General features: G+C 38.4%; 1 protein-coding gene and 1 non-coding gene across 6 annotated transcripts in view; one reads left to right on the top strand and one right to left on the bottom strand.

Annotated features, from left to right (window-relative positions):
• Positions 1-672: 672 nt before the first annotated feature.
• CTTNBP2 (cortactin binding protein 2) overlaps positions 673-21717 on the bottom strand; it is a 150962-nt gene continuing 129917 nt past the window's right edge. For 3 of the 5 annotated variants that reach the window (XM_087429997.1, XM_087429996.1, XM_087429991.1), the window contains exons 12-20: positions 18920-19072; positions 18556-18743; positions 15032-15210; positions 12327-12532; positions 11787-11972; positions 8461-8524; positions 7513-7645; positions 6275-6376; positions 676-1768 (exon numbers count right to left, since the gene is read on the bottom strand). In XM_087429997.1, coding sequence (XP_087286123.1) covers positions 1523-1768; positions 6275-6376; positions 7513-7645; positions 8461-8524; positions 11787-11972; positions 12327-12532; positions 15032-15210; positions 18556-18743; positions 18920-19072 — 1457 coding nt within the window. In that variant the 3' untranslated portion in view covers positions 676-1522. The other 2 variants (XM_004418768.3, XM_087429980.1) reach the window with 2 other exon arrangements.
• LOC147918248 (U6 spliceosomal RNA) lies at positions 16732-16837 on the top strand. The gene has a single exon (XR_015553543.1). It is a non-coding gene; the product is annotated as a U6 spliceosomal RNA (small nuclear RNA).

The raw sequence follows: 21717 nt of genomic DNA on the forward strand, positions 1-21717 counted from the left end.
CATAATTTCTGATTTTCTGTTGGGTTTTTCTTTCTGGGAACAAGAAAAATCCCCCTTTTTTCCCAATGAAGACATTGAAGCCTAGAGATGGTAAGTGTTGTCTTAGCTTTGTAGCCAGAACTTTAGCTCATGACTCTTGATATTTGAGTGTTATCTTCACTATAAAAGAATAGATATGGTGTGTAACTCTCATATCCCTTCTCAATGTATTTCTGTAGTTCCTTTTTTCAAGTTAACACTCAGTCTTGGTGTACAACTAAACATATTTATTCATAATAAAAACCAAACTAAACTAACAGAGTAAATTCACTAATTTACTCCTTTGACATCTGCTGGATGTTCTCTGAGAAAAATGATCTTGCAAAAGAGGTCATAGAATTCAGAAAGCATCACACAACTTCACAGGGTCATAGTTGTTAAGAACAGGTACCTAAACCAGGTGATGCTTAGGTCTAGCCAACTGAATTTTCATTAAGTATTAATTGCACAGAAAAAAATGTTGTATTTGTGAATAGCTAGTGAAATACCAACATGGAGAACAAGTTTTATGAATGTCCCTAAATTGAACACAAATATCTGTTGCATGGATAAACTACTAAGAGCTATAGATAGAAACTACATCAAAATTATTTCACTAATTCAATATTTTATTTGGCGTCAAAGCATCTTAACTTTGAGTTGTATTAGTAAGAGTAATTTCATTAGTAATTTTAGAAGAAACAATTCTAGAAAATAGCAGTTTTATCAGTTGTGCTACTAGAATTAAATTGAAGAGGAAGTTAATTCTGAATTAATTTATTGAAGCATTTACAGTTATTTTATATCCACTTAGGTACAAAACTTATGTAAGAAAGATAACACTTTTATTGCATTATATAATTTCATATTTTACAGGAGTCATAATGCAAACTCATAAGCATAAATATACATGATGCAATCAGCAATGTAACCGTTAAAAGATTTAAAATGTAAAACTAGAATTTAACAGGCAAAATACTTAATATGGCTTTTCATGGAAAGTAACTGTTTAGAGATTTGTTATTGCCCCATTCTAGTCATTCCTCATCAGATGACATAAAATTATGATCTCCATTTAAAATGGTACATGTTATCCAAGCCAATGTTGTACACATTTTTGTAACATGTAGTATGTAATATGATTCATGAACTTTCTTAAATATACATATATACATATATATATATAGATATACAGTACGCAGACAGTTCCGTTTTAATACCCCTGAACATCTTGATTAAAACTATTACAATTTTTCTATTATAAAACTACTTGAAAAGTTGGCATAACTTCTTGGTATTGAAGCTTAATCTGACAGAATTGGAAAAAAAAAAAGCAACAAAATGTTATAAATACATTCTTTACAAAAAATTGAATAGTGGTCCCGCACTCATACTTTATATTACAATGAAAACATTTTATTCATTTAAAGGTATTTACATCTTGTTGTCCTTGGTTTCTGTGTGAAATATACAGAGGTTAAGAGTGAGAATATTGTAGGCAGGCCTATTTGTTAGGTTTTTCTACTTGTTCGTTTTTGCGTAAGTTCCAAATCTCTTCTTTTGAGTTGTTGTTTATTTCTATTTGCCTTGTATTACTGCTGCTGCTGCTTCTTTTGGTGTTCTGGGAACACGGGGTGACTTTACTTCTAGGAACAGGAAGAAAAGATTTAACTCTTGAAACACCCAACTCAGTCTTTGATTTACTGTTGCTGCATTCGGTAGTTTGATGGCTGCTGAGAGGACTGACCTCCTGTAAGAAGAGAGAAACAAACCACGTTTGTCACACTTGACACTGTTACCAACTTCTCTCAGTCCTAACTCTTCCTCCTCTATCTCTGAACAAGCATCTAGGAGTTTCTCCCTAAACACAAGTTCTCTCTAAACACAATAGTGCCAAAGAGGAGCTTCATGAAGTCCTAGGCCTGAGGAAATCATCAGATTGGACTGGACAATTAACTGTCTGTAAGCAGCTCTACAGATCAACTATATCACCTTGGGTGAGTCACCTAACCCTTCTGCTTTCAGATCTGTAAACTAAACATTGGACTATTAATAATCAACAAATATTTTTTGAGCATTTAACTACAAGATGAGCACTGTTCTAGGTGTTTGGCATACATCAGAGAACAAAAGAGCAACACCTTTGCTCTAACGGAGCTTACATTCTAGTGAATTAAGGCTCATGCATAGCAATTCTATGACGAGGTGGCTAAAGATCCTCCATACTTGGAAACTGCAGGCTCTCATTCTTCTAGTGTTTCAGAACTCCTATGGTCACCTGGTCCATGTCTCTCATTTTGCCCACGAGGAAAGTGAGAGCTGGAGAGGTAAGATGATTTGTTCACAGTCACAGAGTGATGAAGCTGGGACAAGACCTCAGGTTTCCAACTTTCTTTCAAGGTGTTTTCCCCTATATTGCGTTAAATTCCACCAACCAGCAAACGTGAAGTCAGGCCTACTCAGTGAGCTGCTCCAAATGCCTCTGAAGCAGTTGACATTGATGAATTTCCCTCTTTTTAAATTTAAAAGTAATAATGCAACCAAATAGCAATGTAACCATTAAAAGATTTAAAATGTAAAACTAGAATTTAACAAGCAAAATACTTAATATGACTTTTAATGGAAAGTAACTGTTTGGCCTCAGCTGGAAGTTGCATTCTCCTGGGTGTCTTCCTAAATCTGTAAAATGGGACTTAGCCGTGGGCCCATTAAGGCCAATCCCAACTTGTAATTTGGTCTAAAACACCAGTAAATTCAACACATACATAGTATTCCGAAGACATGGCATGTTATACTAAGGATAACAGATAGTTGGTATACAGAATCTGTGAGGAGGGGAGGTGGATCTAACAATAAATAATTCTGCCATAATCTTTGACCTTCCTCTGGAAATCCACAGGGGTAGTGCCAAGGCCCAGACAGAGGAAAGGCAGCATACAGTGTGTTCTTTGCTAGTCTGTCCCTTCATCTGCATCATGAAAGCAAGGAGGGGCTGCATCTTTATGGTCTGAGGCAGGAAATGCCCACATAGAATGAAGTACCAAGGAGCCCTCACAACAGCTAAAAATGTGGTTGGTGTGTTGAGGCTGGGCGTGGATAAGTGGGGCTGAGCTAGTCCCTGGAGGTGTGAGGATGGAATAGGAGGTGTGAGGAGAGCATGGAGCATCACTTCAGCTTAGTGAGGCCCCAGCACTTCAAGGCTGTGCGTGTAAGAATAAGGCAAGTGACTGACGCTCAGAGTTACATTCCTGACATTCTGGCAGCCAAGTGCAGGTTTTGAGGTGTTTTCCCCAAAGCTAAGAAGTACCAGAGCCTGGGACTAGGAGAGTTAGGGGTGTTTAATGCTTCTTGGGCTAAAACCCAAAAGTTCTCTCTATTCAACACATAAAGTTACTATCAGTGTTGTTATCCATGTTAAGCTCAAAGAAAACCTCCCGTTTGTATGGAAAGGCGTTGCCCCTAAAGTAAGTTTTAATTGTTTAGCCTTAAAGAAATATTGTTAAAGCAGAGCCATTCATTCAATACTGAGCATCTGCTGGAAGTTAAGAGGACACTATAATTCCTGCTCTCTAGATGGGAGAGTAGGGGGCAGGCAGTAAAGGAAAACACTGTAGGGAAGATGACACTGTAGATGGATCTTTAAGGAGATAGAGGACTAGAAAGGTGAAGAGGAGAGAAAGGGTTTCATGGGTAGGAGGAAGGTGGAAGACAGACATGGGGAGGGGTAGGGTATGGTAGGGAAATAGTAAATTACATGTAAAAATAAGTTACATGAAGGTATAGCAACCCCTCTAAAGATACATTTGGAAAGAAATGAGCTGGAAAATAAGGAGGATGGCAGCTCAGAGCTATGTTTTAGAGCAGTGGGTCTGCCCTGGCTGCAAATGAGAATCACCGGGGAGCTTTTAAAAACCCCAATGTCCGAGTTGCACCTCAGACCAATTACATCAGAACCTCTAGGGGACGTGGTCCAGGCACCGGGGATTAAAAAAAAAATCCTTAAGTGGAGTTCATTATGCAAATAAAGATGAGAACTTTTGCTTTAGGGGGATTAAAGTGCAGTTTCATGAGAAGAAAACATTATTTATTAGTATCTGCTCTTTCTATTGATGATTTAAATATGTGTATGTGTATTTGTTGCTGTTGTTTTTAATTTAGAAGGCTGGCTAACATGCCATCTGATTAATAAACCCCACTACATTCCCTTACTGATGTAGCAGTAAAGTGATGAGGAGAATTTATTCATTCTTGTCTTCCAATGGCCAATGGTGGCTGCAAGGCGCCTCTCTGGCCACACAGGAGAAAGTGATTTCAGCTAACCCAGAGAGCTCTTACTTCTAAGGGAATTACTTCCTGATAACAGAAGAAACTGGGCATCTAACCAAGAAACGCTAGCTGAGTTTATCACAAAGATAGAAAAAGAGGGAGGCTGCCAAGCTTTCAGAAGGCTGCCAAATGAGTGTTACTTTGCCCTCTGCTGGCAGGTTCTAAGAAAAACATCTTCCAGCCATTGGGGAATAGTCCCTCCAAATGTGTTCAGTGGGTAAAAAAAGAAGAGTAGGAGGTAGTTGTCCTAATACGCACATCAAATCACACACTTAAACAACCCCATAGTTCTTTTGTAAGAGCCCACAGATAAAAAGACTTATTTTTTTAAAGGTCTCTTTAAAAACAAAGCTGTCCTGAACTGCCCAGAGCTTATCTCACTTTCAGTACTATTTTTTTATGGACAGTACCTTACTGTAGCAACCCAGTACCGTCATGTGACAGTAGCAGGGGTACAAAATCGTGCCTCCATTAGACATTTAAACAATAGCAGCCAGGCACTACCAGTCAACATTTTTATATAGAAAGTGACTTGGTCCTGTGGAGAAATATTCGTTGTTCCTCTTCCCACACCCTCATGGACCCCTCCACTAAGGAATCCTAAAGAGTGGTCCTAAAGGCGCAAGAAATGTGCTCTGAACCAAAGCTCAGGGATAGCTCCTGAAGAAAATATTTTCCAGCCAGAATTCTCAGTAGGGACCCCAGGTCACGTCCTTAGGTCACCCTCCCTTACATGCTCTCCAAAGTATGCTTTTGCTGTGCTTCCAAACTATTCCCAACTGACCAAAAAAATCAGACATTATGATAGAGTGAGCCAGAAAGGTCATGCGCTCCTTCACAGATCATCAGGTTACGTATTTTTTTATTCAAGACCTCACCTTGCCAATACCCGTCCCCCGCTCTGCCACACACACACCTCCTTCCCTAACACCCACAGCTCACATAGTTTCACATACGACTAATCAGGACTGAAACCTAATAAAGCAGTGAGACAGCAGGCGCTGTGGAGCCCAGGGCGGTCAGGTGATCAGATAAGGATTAATAATTTAATAGTCTCACCATGCTCACTTTATAATCCTGCTCTCTGCACTCCCCCACACAAGTCTTTGTAAGCCACAGGGGAGTGGATGAGAACAGGATGTGAATCATAATCGACATGGTTTGGTGGACAAACCACATATTACTAAATGCATCCACAAAATCTGCATCCTCACAAAATAACTACTGAGTAAAAAGTAGTTTTATTGTTTCTGTTCACCCAGGAGCACCATGCTGGGGCATCTCTTGGCATTTATTAACCAAATCATAGAAGTAATTTTGAAAGGTTAATGAAGTCTGTTGGAATCCTGGCTCTTCTGTTTGACATTCTGATTTGTTTTTAAAGGAAAGTCTCTCACTGAAACATAATGCATGTTATGGGAAGCTGAGAAACTAAATTAAAACTGAGATTTTTTGTGTAAAAGATCTTTATGTTATCACTTTATGTTTTGTGTCTAAAAGATTTTTATATTGTTGTAGTTAATTCAAAGTTTCCAAAATGCAGGAAATCTTAAAAGTTCTCAAATGAAAATCAATGTTCCATTTTAAAATGGGACAACAAAGACAGCTGTTACGTTATTTCTAGTTTTGGCATAAATGAATGAAAACCAATGGAGACCTTCTCAAAAGGTACCCAAAATTTTGGAATCAAATTTTTAGGCATCAAATAGAAGGAAAAAAAGTAAGACTTTTCTATGTTATTCTTTCAAGCTGTTATCCAGACAGCAATCTTTCTAACCTTAACTAACTAATGAACAGGTTTACCTTCACCCTATTTCTCATCTCATAGCTGTGATTTAAAAGTAACCTTGTGATGCACGTTGAAAGCTTTGTGAAGTCAATTCCACAGTAATCCTTCTTTGTCCCATTTTGGGAGGAGAGGGACAGTTACCTTTTGTGACACTGGCATTCTTGGATTATTAACAGTTGCTGATAATGCAGGGTTGTTTCCTGAACTATCAAACCTCCTTAAATCGTCCCTGGAATCAGCAATCTGGAAAATATACAATTTATCAAGTCATGTCTTCACAGTCACACAGTGACACATTCAAGGCACAACTTAAAGTCACTATGGAAAACCCACAGCAGAAGTATTATCCTTGTCTTCTTCCCCTACCCTCAGGAGCTCTACAGAACACACCCTCCAGTCCTGAACTGTGCCTATGAGATACCTGAAGCCTTCATGTGAGACTAACAGCAAATACATGAAAAATAGTCTCTAAGGGAAGGGAGTCTTAAAAAAACGTCAGAAGATGACAACCAGATGAGCTCGATAGAAAAAAAAAATCACTTGGCAAGAAAAGAAAGGATATAAAATTTGCAAGATTTTAATTGTTACCTTATTTTTCTAGTGGCTAAGTATTTCAATTCATTTCCAGCAAGGCTAAAGAAGAGAGTCAATTCCACTTTGTCCTCGAGATTATGATGGTTCGAATATAATAGTTGAGTCTTTCAGTGGAACCTGCACAAGTTATAACTACCTTCTTGTGCTCTCTTTCAAGTAAAAGGCATTTATCAAGGAAGTCTGGTCAAATTTGCTGCAGATATCAGAGTGCCAAAACAGGTTGAACTTGATGCTGTTAATGCTTTCTTTGAGATTTTGGGTCACTGATTTCCATATTTAGATCTCAAATTTCATAGCTTAAAGACTACGACTACATGCATTATAGAGGCCAATTACTTTTCTTATTTGTAAGGAAAGTTGTTGCTTTGTCTACAATATGAGTCTGCTGTGACGCTCTCCTACTGATAGATGACTTACATGCCAAAGTTAGGAATATGAAAAGGAAAAAAGCCTGAGGAAACTAAAATTGTGTCTTATACAAATGCTGCCCAAATGTGTTGGCGTGATTTGGGCTAATACAATTAACACAGGCAATTTTAACTTCAGGTTTTTCAGAGGAGTTTGGAAAAGCAAGCTGTGCTAAACAGAGCTCCCTTATTGTAGAAATGATATTTTGAAAAAAAGGGCTTTTCTAAGCAAGATAAGCGATGTTTTGATTTGGAGCATTAACCATCCTATGCAATAAGGAATTTCTTTCAGGGAATGAGTGTTATGGTGTGGCTCCAAGAAGTCTCTCTGCTGTTGGGTGGAGCCCTTCAATGTCCTCCCCCATTCGTACTGCTTACCTTGCTTATATCAGATTCAGATTTGCTGGAGCACATACTCTGAAGTTCTTTGACAAGGTCTGCTTCATCATCTGAACCCAGAGAGAATCTTTGATCCAAATTCAACATCAATGACAGATCATTCTCTAAAGACCTAACACAAAGTTCAGGAAAGAGTTTTTCAAAGTGAGAGCAACAATCCAATCCCCAATATGGAATCTAGACACCAGACCTTTTTTTTGGGGACATGGTGAGGAGTAGGAAAAGAGTTTTTAATATCCTTTACAGGAGTTTACAAATGTCATTTAATGCAACAACCCACTCCCATAGGAGTTTGGTAACTCCTACTCAATATTGTCAATAGGATAAAATTTTATTTCACAAAGAAATCCACTTTGACTTATAACATTCCAGTCTCCTTACACTTCCCTTTTCTTCTCTGTCTCGAAGGACAGATAAACCTAAGACACGAAACACTCTGGTGTAGGGGGCAGTGCGATATAATGGAGCAAATATGAATTTCAAACTTGGCTCTACCCCTTACTACCAATACGGCCATGGGCCACGTTTTCTTTTTTCTTTTTTTCCTCCTTAACATCTCAGTTCCTGGGTTCCCTTCTCTGTAATGAATTCCCTATACCTATATCATTGAGTTATTGAAAATTCTATAGGCTGTTGAATATAACAGATCTAACAGTGGGCCTGGCAGAAACAAGCAGGTGATGTAGTTTCCTTTATTCCCCTTCTTTCTCTTCACCCTCCCCACCCTTCTGCAATTCTGCAAACCAGGCCACAGGGTCCTAAATATGACCTTTTATAGATTTCATTCATTCATTAGATTTCAGTTTAATACTAGCATTTGACCTTTACTGCTTTTTAAAAAATTATATTAACAGCATAATAGTTGTACAAACTCATAATGAGAATGTGTATTGTTTGCTACGAGTTAAATTTGAATAAGGAACTTACTTTTGTTTTGACAGAGAAGCATTTCTGTTAAAATTCAGCTGTGATATAGTCTTATTTTTGATACCTGTTTAAAGAAAAATATAATCATTTCAATAAATAATTATCTCTGTGCATCTTGAACTTTGTATTTAAAAGAAACAGGCTATGGACTCTGCTGTACTTTCCTGTTGTTTTTGAATTAAATCCATCTCTTGAGGAGTTTTTCCTCAGGGCAGTGGCTCTGGATGTAGCTTCCTGCACAGGCCTTGTGGGAAGGGCAGGGAATGACCAACAGCCTCACGTACATTTACGACTAAAGTCAGTACAACTACCACCTCCTGAGGTTCAATTCAGGAATCCTGAACTCTGCTTTTATCAGTGGCCCCTCTGCTCACTAGTCAAGTCCCTCTGTCCTTAGGCCTTTCTTCTCTAAGTACCTAAAAAGGGATTTAATACCTGCCTTTTGATGATGCTAATTTCCCTTTCTCTACCCTTCTTTGCCTTCCAACATCATTGACCAAGCAGATCAAGTGCAGTTTTTGATGTGTGGGCCCACATAATGTGTTACAGTGCACGTGGCATCAGTAGTGTACTTGTAGAAATTTAATTTTTAATTGCTTTGTATTATACAGAAAGCAAAATACAAACAGTATACAGTCACAGAACTTAAAAAGAATACTGCATATCATACCAATATTTTTCAAACTGCAGATTTCAACCCATTTACAAAACAAGAAACGTAATCTGAAATATCCGATTGCACTGCTTGCAGTAAATATACTGTATCCATTATATATACATGCAAATGCATAGATTTGTGTTTATGGGTCATGATATAAAATATATGTCTCACTGTGGGTTATGGTCAAAAAAGTTTGAGCAACACTGTTATAAACCATTTCAGACTACAAGTTCATTAAAACATTTAGTTGCTTATGAGTGAATTCTAAAATTATATGAATATTGCTAGCACAAATTATCTCTAATAAATGATTTTGAAAAGTAAATTGAATATATGCTGATTAAAAGCAGATCATCAGAGAGAATCTTTGTACTAGTTTCTTTACACGTATTTTTGTCATTATTGTCAGAAAGCATTGACTAGTAGCTTTCCCCTAATTACGACATAAGTGCACAGGCTTGGGCCCTGCCTTCCAGAGCCTGTGACTTGACATCACTGTCCTTCTGTGTCTCCAGAGTATGAAGCTGTGTCTTTACCAAACTTTATGAGCTTTCACAGTGATCTGCATGGAATGTAAAGGGGTTCCTATTCTTTTTTTCTTAACAACCATGTCAAAAAAAAACCAAAATCAACCCAAACATTGTTGTAATAAATTTACTATTATAAAAAATAAGCAAACTAATCAGAGACATGTCAATCTTTGGTTCTTAACCAATCAGTGGTTCATTCACCTAACCACTGGCCGATTAATTTACCTTGTAAAATTTTTAGATTTTATAAATCTCTACGTTGAAGTCAGTGTAAACTATGGTTGTATACAATTTTATTAATCTTTCAAATAAGTTTCATGTTTCAAAGAATATATTTGACATATCAAATAGTTCTAAAACTACAAATTATGGAAAATATAAATGAATTTAAAACCATTTATAATTAAATTTTTTTTACTTTTTAATATTTTGCATATTAGTTTTATGACTTAGACCTATGTCCATAATATTGCTTTAAATTCATATGCATTTTATTGATTTTGTTTGTTAACTCTAAAGCATATATTGACAATGCTTACTGTTTAGGGAATTATTTAGTTCAAGAAAGAAGCTGGTCCTAAATCCTAAAGAAATTGTGATAAACTTGCAAATGATACAGTGAAGAGCCTGGATGGGTGTCAGTTATCTAAGAGCTTATGGATTATTACATGTGCCATGGACTGAGGAAAACAGCATTGGACCTGTAAGAAACAAAAACTTGGAATGCAGAACACCTTGTTTCCAGGAGAGCTAATTTGGAGCAGGTAGCCAAGGGTTCCTGAACCTCAGTTTTGTTATCTGTAAATGGGATGATAATCCTCACTGTAGAGCTCTTTGGTATACTATAAAGGGATAAACAAGTGAAAGGTATAATCCTTGCTACAGAAAGTCATCTGGGGAATCTCTATGCTATGGGGGCTTAGAGTCTAAGGATTTTATTCCTCGAATCAAACACTCTAACTTTGGGGAATAATGGCGAACTTTTGGGATCAGAATTGTATCCCGTTATAAATACACAACACTTATCTTAAAAAATTTTAAGTAAACTCTCATTTTATTCAGTGACTTGCCCTTCAATCAATTAAAAAAGTGGTCACGATTTATTCACACACTTGGGGTAATTACAAAACTCTGGCATGTATTAATATGGTTAAAAACCATTTAAACCATATTAAATTTTTATTAAAAATCAACACAGAAGCTTATGTATAAAAACATATTAATGGACAAAAGCAACTTTTTATGTTTAAGATTTTAGGCATCATATTCTTTTATTTAGCAACTCCACTGCTGTCAAGTTGCCATAAAATTACACAAAACAGAATACTGTGGGGTACAAGGGGGCTCCTGAAGACCTAAAATTAATTACATATATCAGAAATGCACAATGCATATGAGGTGGGAACATCTTTTCATTTTTACTCAAATTTGGATCTCCTTTAGGGAAGACATTTATAATTTGTATAATTGTTGATTATCCTACTATCAAAGCCAAAAGGAATAGGTCTAACACCAGAGATAGACGTGTTATGCCTTCTGTGTTGATAGAATGAAAACTTACATATTTCTTTTTTATATTGACATCCCATTATACAGAATTTATTTAATGACTTATTAGAATGTAAACTCCATGAGGGCAGGGATTTCTGTCTGCTGTTTTCACTGTTCTATGGCCAGTGCCTAGAATAAAACCTGGCACATGGTGCATCCCATGTATGAAAAAGAAATAGTAAAACTGATTCACTCATAAAGGCCTTAAACTGGTATCAAATACGTCTGTACACACCCTTTTAAAATTTTAATGTTGGCTTAGGAATGCACTTTGGCATATTTCTCTCCTTTTGTGTGTCAATTATTTTATTCCATAAATATAATTGTAGACAACAAGAAAAATTAATAAAAAAACAGGTGATCATTAACATGGTAAAGATAAATTTAATTTCAGAATTCTGGTATGAAAGGTTATTTCTTCAGGGAGGGGGCTTCCAACTATTTTTGGAAATTACCTACTACATACTTGGTTTATTCCATGAAAACATGCATTGAAATACTCAGCATTTTGTTGAATGCATAGTGACAAAAATAAAGGCATATCTGCATTCAGAAACTGAATCATGAGTGCCCGCCCCCCTTACCTTCCTCGCTCAGGTCCGGCTTATTCCAGGTGGGTGAAGAGAAACGGCCAGACTTCTTGCGAGGACTGGTGCTCACCTTTCTCCAGGCACCACTCTCTCCTTTCTTCTTGCTGCAACTGTTGTAACTTGAAACTATGGATAAAGGGAAACTTCCTCCTTTGAAATCAGCTGTATGCTGGTCCAGCTCTGAAACAACAGAAAACCACGTTTTGCCAAAAGGACGGCAGTGATAACGCAGTTTCATAGAGTCAAGCAAAATACATCCTTTCCAGCTCTCGAAGAAATACTCTTCAAAATCACGGGCCTGCTTAATACCTAAGCAGGGGTTTTGTGAACCAGCAAACTTTCCTTGGAAGGCTGGTATTTAAACAGGAGCCAATAATTAAAAAACAGTTCTGGAGCAATGCTGTGAAATATCCATTAAGGTCGAGATCATTTCTCTAGTTACAAAGAGAGAGAAGAGAACTCCCTAAAAGCAAATGTCAACATGTGTTATATAAGGCTGTGAACTTCCTCTCCTCCCAGCACCAACCCACATACCTGCTCTCTGGAGGGGACAGCCATGCAGAACAGCTTTATTAAGCAAGATGCTGAGAGCAGCTTTAACCACAGCCTGCTGCCCTTGGCTACGGTGTTTTTCAGCACTTGTTTGCCCAAGGCCAGGTTGTCTTTTCACAGAGGCTCTTGACAATATTGCTTCTTGAACTCTGGGTGCAATGACGGCATTCCACAACTTAGACATCCACCTTGCAAGAGAGGGGTGGATTCACAGTCAGGACCAGGTCTCACACGAATGACACACAGCTCTACAAAGGACAGGTTTGAAGACCACAGAAAAACACATAAGCATTTCTATAGATATCCTATCTTTCCCAGGTAGTTTTGAAATGAGTGCAATTATCCAACACCAAAGTAATTTGAATTTCCCTCAAAAATACAATGTATTTCAAATGAAACTGTTTCCATGTCTCCTTTTACTGCTCCTTGAGAGCAGGAATCAATGCTTGAGTGTTTGTTGAACGAATGAAGAAAGAAATACATGGAAAGGAAGGTAAATTTACAGATGGAATAAGTCTGGGAAAAAGATTTCCTGAAGGTCTGTGTCTAAAGAGCTTAAACTTATTTGCCCTATTTCCTTAATAAGACACACATATATTGTATTTTAATATTTCTGAAATTAGGAAACATCTTATAATCACTGGCAAATTAAATTTGCCTGCCCCAAGGCAAGGGCTCAGTGTCTGTATGCAGGTGGCCTTAGCCCTGCAGAGAGGGCACGGGGTCAACCAGCCATCGCCCCAGGTAGACTCGGTGCATTAATAGCTGTAGCAGCGGGACTTCAGCCCAAGTATGAAGAACTCAATGCCAACCAAAATTCCTTCAGAAAAGATTACACTTTGTTGCAGCATTAAAAAACAGTTAACATGATTAAAGGCTGTAGAAACAAAACCACATCTCCCAGAATGGGAAAGTTTTCAAAGCTATCAGATATTGGCGTAAACCTTTCAAGTCCTGTTAAAACTATTACCCAGGTATCAAGCATCCACCTATTGTAAGCTTCTCTGTTAATGTCTAGTAATATGAAATTACAATAGAGAATATAGACAAAAATATGGTATTCTACAACATGAGTCAAACTTACACAGTTCCTCCTAAAGGTGCGAAAAGGGTAAAGATGATAAGCTCTGGTTAAAAAAAAAGTAGCAGTTCCTTAATATGGCTGTTGAGAGACAATTCTCCATGACATTTCTGCACATCTTATGTCAGCTTTTGTTCTGGACCATCTTTTCAGGGATGTTTGTACAGCAAACAGCCTTGGGAGACAGAGATGGTGTCTCCTGGAGCAGAGGCAGATCTGTTTCCTGACCAGGAGAATGAAAGTAATGTCTGCTTCCAGATTTGCCAGCACCCCCCTTTAGGAGACTGGGGGACTCCCAAGCTCACAGTTCTGTAGCCGTGATGCAAAGCCAGCATCCACCTGTGCCGCTGTGCGTCACCCCGTGGGACCTGAGGAGCTGGGGGAACCAAGGCAAATTTGAAGCCCAGGCAGGGGCTGTGTGTGAGTGATGAAGTCCCCGACCTCTGGCTCAGCATCCTGAACCTGTGGCAGCCTAACCTGTTAGCCTGCAAATAGGGTAAAAATCTCAGAGCCTCTAGTTCACCACCACGACTGTCCTCCAGACAGGAAAGGCCAAAATTGGCTCCTAAGAACCGTGGGACACTGGATGTAAAAAGGGATTAAATTTAATTGTGATACTGATGAAGAAAATGGTAATTATATGAATAAATATATCTCTGCTTTTTAACAAGAAATTGTTGTGTATATTTTAATATACTACTTCTTCCTTTCCCCCTAATTAGCTGTTATTAAATTGACAGTTTGTCTGACAATAGAGAAGATATATTATTTGCATCTCCTGCTTTCCAAAATAGATTTCTGCCCAGGATGCCAGAAAGTGCAGAATCAAATCTAATAGCTAATCACAGAACCCTTACTAAGCTGGATGGTGACAAATTTTTTCCTCCTTTCAATTTCCTCCTGATTTTCTATTTCATTAACCTTATTGTTTGTATGTCTGTTCTCATAAGCTGCTACAAAGGAAAACAGAGCAAGTACATAAGTCTCATTAATAAAGGAGGAAACTTCAATTCATCAATAGAATGCAAGGCTTTTTGGTTTTTTTTTTTTTTGGTTACAGGATACTTGACCAAGCTTTTCATGTGGGCCTTCCCCAGGAGACACTGTACAGCAAGTCACACATGACTTTGATGCGAGGTTTTTTTCTTTTTTTGTGAGGAAGATTAGCCCTGAGCTAACATCCATTGCCAATGCTCTTTTTGCTGAGGAAGACTGGCCCTGGGCTAACATCTGTGCCCACGTTCCTCTACTCTATACGGGACGCTGCCACAGCATGGCTTGACAAGCGGTGCATTGGTCCGGTCCGTGCCCAGGATCCGTACCTGCAAACCCTGGGCCGCCAAAGCGGAGCGCGTGAACTTAACTGTAGCTACGCCACTGGGCCAGCCCATGATAAGAGTTCTTTAACAGAGGGAAACTGCTATCTAGACTTAGCAAAAACAGTTTCCTTAAGAACTATCCAACAGACAAGTGATGGACAGAGCTCCGGTGCCCCATGTTGACAGGAGGCAGCACAAGGTAGCCCCTTGAGCATTCTCACTCCCAAACATCCCAAAGTGGCCATGGCTCTATTTTAAATAGGCAAATAAGGAGAAATGACACTTACTTCACTGTCACTTGGGCATGCCCCGGGATTACAGGACAAGACAGGAAATACTTTGGCCCGAGAAGTGCTTCAGGTGTGCCCAAGCGGGCCAGGCAGGAGTTCAGCTGGCGCCAGACGGCCAGGGCCCAGTCGACTGTCTTGCACACGGGATCACAGGGAGAGGGCACCTGACCTCTGAACTAGACAGACAGGGAGTTGAAACATGGGCTTGGTTTAACAGTACTTCTTTTCCTTTTTTAACAGTTCAAAATTAAAAATATAAAAATTTAAAACTATAAAATAAAAATGTAGCTGAATCTGATTTTACCTTCACTTAGGGGGGCTGAAGGACGGACAGCTAATAACACACACTGTTATGTGTGTTAGCATGAGATACAGATACAGATCTGTAGCTTATTACATGACACGAAAGAGTTCAGATACAGTAGAGCAGTAAGTAGACTAAGAAGAAACCTGGGATCAATTTTGGAAGAAATCATTTTTCACATGTCTAAAGAGTACCTCACCGGGTCTTGCAAATAAGTGTTTAAAAAAGCATGTTGAATAAATGCAATTAAAAATGACATTAACATTTCAATATTTTGGATAAGTGATAAGATGATATATCTGGATCTGTTGCGTGTTCAACTTGTACTAATTTTAATTTCCCTAGAAGGGAGGTCTCAGCTAATGTTAACTTCATCAAAACGTACAGAGCTCTGCCAGCATAAAGAAATTTGTTTTCAAATTTTAAAACGTGCAAATTTTAAAGAATATTGTGTAATGGCAGCATGGTTTAATGGGAGCAATTCTTTTTAGAATTATGTTTTACAAAATCAAGTCCCTTTTTGTTAGTACAGGGTTCACAAAAGGACAAAGATTTATTTACTATTAGGAGAAAAAATATCTCTCAATTATTTAGAAGTCAGATATAGCAATTAACTCTGTATTTTATAAGAAAGCAAACTCACATGAATCTCAGCTTTACCAAGTAATTATGGTATTAAGACTGAGGATGGTCTGTGAATGTTTGTACATCCTACATGAAGGGATATAATTCAGCCTAAGAAAAATGAGACAGTGGTTCAGTGATACTAGTGTCTCCATTCAAGTGTTATCACTGTGTCACATGAGGCTTTGGGATCTGTTATCATAATTTCCTTTTTCTTCAAAAGAGGAACAATCATTATATTTCTCTCACTTTCTCTGATATTCTTCCAGCAAGAATAATGAGATCATGTACTACGATTAATGATAGCTGAATATTAATTTCCTACTCAAAAAAAGTATAATTACTTATTAAGTATTAATAGGAAGATTGGTATTGTCCTAAAAGGTCTGTTTACTTATATCCCTGTAAGAAACTGGAAGAAGAAATCATGACCAAGTGCCAAAGTGCTTCAAAGCGCCCCCAAAGATTTGGTTCTGTTCCGCAGTGACAAGATTTCTGATGTTTTGCAGGAGTCATTCATGCCCATTGTACACTTACCCCAGGACTCTGCTTTATTGACCTACTTGAAGTGATTTTTGATATATAAAAGGTATTACCCTTTCCCCCCTTTCTATTCACAGTACACCCCACATTCCCATTCTCAAACACAATGGAAAAGTAAATAGAGCTTGAAGCTTGGAACTTTCCTTTCAAAAATAAGTAAAACCAATTCTTTTCAAACTATGTTTATCAGAGGGCTGGAGCGGGGGAAGAGGAGGTACGTTTTACCTGAAACAGTGCTGTATCTAAAAAATAAAACTGGTACCTTTCAGTGAAGATTAGCACAGCGCCTGCACAAAGAAGACCTGCAAATTTGTGAAGTGTTCCATATTTCTCCCTTAGGTAAACTAGGGACTTTTATGTGTCAATGTAGCTTCATCCTCGGTAAAAAAATGTATCATTCTGGTGAGTGATGTTGATAATGGGGGAGGCTGTGCATGTTTGCGAGCAGGCGGTATATGGGAAATCTCTGTACCTTCCTCTCAATTTTATTATAAAGCTAAAACTGCTCTAAAAAAAATAAAGTCTTTTAGAAAAAAATGGTAACTTTTGTGATTATTTATGTGATATTTTTTGGCAATGAGATTTAAATATTAATAGTGATGAAGTTAATGGAAGTATCAGTAATTTGAAAAGCTACAGACCTATGACCATCTTTACCTCACCTTTCTTCCCACTAGTTGAGGTCATACAATGGATATGCTTTGGTCAAAAGCACATATTTATAACCAGGCAACTGACTTTAACATAGCTTTGAGTAAAAGAGTTCTATGATTAAATTAAGAATTTCGGATACTAATTCAAATCACCTGTGGTTGGCACTGTTCACTGAATTACCAAAGCCATTCCCACCCCACGCTTCTCCTCCACCCCCACCTACCCGTCCCCCGTCTCCCACAGATGTACATTCACATACTCTAACACAATAGACAGAGAATTTTGTTCAGGTTCTTGGTGGAGAGCTTCAGTCTTGGGAAGGTGAGTCTAGCCGTGGTCTGGGGCGGAGGGGTGAGCATGGAAACCAGCTCTAGTTAGTTAAGGAGAAGTCATGTTTTGGGGAGTTTCAGAGAAAGATGCTTTGCTCACTGAGGAGGAGGAGCCTGAGGAAGCCTAAGCTCTCTATCCCCCGCAGCACCTGCTTTCTGACTTGGAACATGTTGTGTGAGGTGTGGTGCCCGAAGCCCTGCAGACGTCTTGCAATCTTGAATGGAGGTGGAGAGACTCACCCAGACCCAGGGGCCTGACATCACGGAGATGCTGAAGGGATGTCAGCAACACCTACTGCAAGCATCTGGTTATGTCAGGGGAAAAAGCCTCTTCCTGTGAGGCAGTTACCAGTGGGGTGTTGTGTTATTTGCAGCTTAAAATACTGTGCCGATACAATGAAGACACTCCACGCGTGGCCCATCATGCAGGATTAAATGATAAAATCTTGCTAAATCGAGCTCTTTTATTTCAAATCTACCCTGACATTCAGCTACGCCCAATTTAAGAATATTAAATTAAATAGTAATGTACTAAATTTGGTCAGCACTAAATTAATTTTGTAACTGGGAGAAAATAGAATATAGAATTTCAGAATATTATTCTGAAAAATCACTAAAAGTTATTATTACTTTTGAAAATGTGTCAAAAGATAAAGAATTCTAATTTTTCATGTGACTGTTTAGTATTTACTATAGTGCAGTATAACAGTCATACATTAAAACTAGCTTGAGTGGATGGATAATGTTCTGAAGGCTCCAAGGAAGCAGAAGTTTTTCCCTAAGAAGAGTGATTAATTTTCTATTCCAACCTCCTACAGCATTTAGAAGTTGGAGAGACTCTTTGAGAACAGTTAATAACAACAGTAAAACCTACTGGCTTTTTTTTGTACTTAATATAGTCCAGAAACTGTTACAGGTTTTACATGCGTTATCTTATTTAACCTTTGAATATCCAAAAAGTTTACTTGCCCAAGGCCACACAGGTAGTAAGTGGTCAAGTTCAAGCCCAGGTCTCCTGACACTCAAGCCCCCTCTCCCGGCAATAGGCTGCCGCTGTGATTTGTTACCTTATTCACAACTTTCCTCCTTAAGAACCTCTGCAGCAGTCCCTGCATGGGCTCGCCGTCCCACCGCAGTTGAACCCAGCGGAAATGCTGCTGCACCAGCAAGTCGGAGCCCTGGAGACAGGCCTTGGCAATGGTTCCCATAAGAAAGCAGTTCTCATGAAAATAATAACATTCAGACATTCCGTTTCCTAAAACAAACCAAAAGCAATGGTCCAACCTCAGCAAGCCAGAGTATGGGACAAATGCAAATTAAAATAAGCTAAAGAAAGAAGAACGTGAAGTATAACTCATACTCTGGTAAACAGAAAGGTTAGAAGGATCTCCAAGAAACTTGCCTCTCAGCATGGTCTCCCACTATCTTTACCTTTTTGAAAAGTACAGGGGCTTTCAGTGCTGCGATTTTCCAGAGGTGCCAGAAAGTCCCCCAATAACTCAGATAATGAAGATTTTTCCAGATTCTCTAAGATGATGATGATTTTCTTGTTAACAGGAGATTGTTTCACTGGGATCAGACATGCTGTGGTCAAAAAGCAAATTCAGTAATTAAAGGTTTTACAAAAACCTATACAAATTGGCAAAAATTTAAGTTTTAGCAAAGATGTGACACAACAAGAATATTCTTACATTGCTGGAAGAGTATAAGGATTCTGGAAAACAGTCTGGCATTACTGAATAAAGTTGAAGCTATACACACACACACACACACACACACAATGATCCAACAGTAGCTCCATTAACAGATCCCAAATGGAATCAACCCAAATGTCCACCAATAATAGAATGGGTAAATAAATAGGAGTATATTCATACAATGGACATAAAAGTGAACAAAACACAACCAGAAGCAACACGTGGAGCACTGTGACAATATATTAAGAAGCAAATCACAAAAAAAAATACATACAATATGATTTCATCATGTAAAGTTCAAACATGGGCAACACTAAATATATAATTTAGGAAGTCATACATAGGTAGTAAAACTATAAAGAAAAGCAGAGAAATGATTATGTGAAAGACAGACTAGTGGTTACCTCTAGAAGGAAGGGTTTGTGAACAGGGGCAGGGGCACACAGGAGCATTCTGGAAGCTGGGAATATTCTATTTCTTGGCCTGATGAGTGGTTAAATGGTTATTTTATTTAAAATTATTTTTAAAAATTTATTTAAAATTATTGATTAATCTGTAGTATTAAACTGTAGTATGATTTTATAGATGTATATTTCACAATACAAAAGGCCAAAACCCTTAAATGACCTTTAAATTTCACATATAAAATATTCATAAAATGATGTAGATGGGACCTCAGAGAGATCAGCAGATCCCTCCTTTCATTTTACAGATCTCAGAGAGGTTAAAGTGATTTGACTAAGGTTTCAGGAATGGTGGTAAGGAACGACTACAATCTAGGACTTCTGATCTTATTTTAGTGGTCCTTCCACTAAAGATGGGAGGACTGAACTGCATATCAACCCAAAATGAAAGATGGAAATTAAATGGAAGATTATTATTATAGGTAGGAAATGAATAAGTCAGTGGACAAAATGTACTTGAATCAGTCCCTGGCACTTACCAAGCACTCAAATGTTACTAATATTGTCGTTAAAACATATAGAGTACTTCCTATATACCAATGAATTAATAAAAACATTAAATCACTTTTTAATATTTTAGGAGATTCTAAGATGCCCCAATCTTAGCCAAATTAACCTTGACAAACAGAGATCAATTTAAAACACTGGAGAGTAATTTTGTGAAGTACTCCACTTTTCACAAATACTTATGATAGTCTTATTATATTCCATTCTTCCTCCTTGTTACTATAGACACAATGCATTTTCTCTTTCAAAAGCAGTACTTAAACATTCTAAATGAATCTCTTCTGAGACTGAAATAGCTTTTCTGGATGCCAAGAAGCTTTAAAAATGAGAAGACTAGAAACAATAACAGCCATGTCTCAATTTAGTTGTATTTGTGGGGGATGTTCCACTAGCGTCTGGTGTGTGCTGGACGCCCTTCAACCCAGCTGTTTATTAAAGAGTGCTAAAATCCTATGCTTCTCAGCTTTCAAATGATATTTCAAAAATACATTTATTATGGAAGTATGAGAAATCTATAATTGGTTAAAATAACAATAATAAACTAACAAACCTTTACTAAGTGATAAAAAAACAGACCAGGTTGGATGGTATGTATCTGCTTTTCTGCAACCAAGGACTAAAAGTCTCCAGTTTCCCTTGTGTTAAGTGTATGGCTAGTTCCAACGGCCCTGAAGCTGCTGCATCGGGCTAGAACGTATCTGCAGGAACAAGTAACTGCATTTCAACAAATGTTTATCGAGTGTCCCCTAGCTGTATGTCCTGTGCTAAGAGCTATGGCATGCCAGAGGTGACTGATTCTAACAGGGGGGCTGTGGCATTTTAAACTGGACCTATTACGAGGAATGGCATCTGAACAGGCAGGTCAGGAGAAGTCTTTCTAGGTTTAGAAACAGCATAGGAGGAAGAATGGAGGTTTGGGGGAGTTCAGTCCTAGAAGGGACTGGGGCATCAAATCAAGGTCAGAATAGCCATAAGGGTAGCAAGAGTGAACTCAAAGCTGACACACACCTCCAGTCAGGACTGGCTGGGAGCTTAGGTGGAGCCACATCAGTGGAACGGGATCAACTGACCACAGCCGTGAGCAGCTGTGGTGGCAGGCTGTGTCCTCCTCGTGGGCTGCACAGTAGGATCACCTGGGATCTACCCCCAGAGGTTCTGATTTAACTGGTCTGTGCTGAATCTGGGGCAGCGGCATTTTATGTGCAGCCAGGGGTGAGACTTGCTAATATGAAGCCTCAGAACTTGGCCACAAATGAAAAGTGGAAGAACCAAAGTGTCATGTCAGGAGGGAGAAAATACCAGCTCTGGGAATTAGGGGAAGTCTTTAAGGAGGGAGGATCAACAGGATTTGACTCCTGCTTTGAGATCTCACTCTGTCGCTAAGAGTTGACTGGTAAGGAAAGAAACAGGAGAACAGAACACACCTATAAGCTCTTGTTGCTGAGGTGAAGGCAAGAGGTAATGGGAGCCTCATCCAGGGCCAGCGCCCAGAATGAGAAGGCGTTTTGAGATAGCGTCAATAAGGCTCAGTGGCTGACTGTTTTGAGAGGGACAGAAAAGA

The sequence above is a fragment of the Ceratotherium simum genome, chromosome 1 (genome assembly GCF_057802395.1).
Source record: "Ceratotherium simum simum isolate JZ-2026a chromosome 1, ASM5780239v1, whole genome shotgun sequence".
NCBI classification, from domain to species: domain Eukaryota; kingdom Metazoa; phylum Chordata; class Mammalia; order Perissodactyla; family Rhinocerotidae; genus Ceratotherium; species Ceratotherium simum.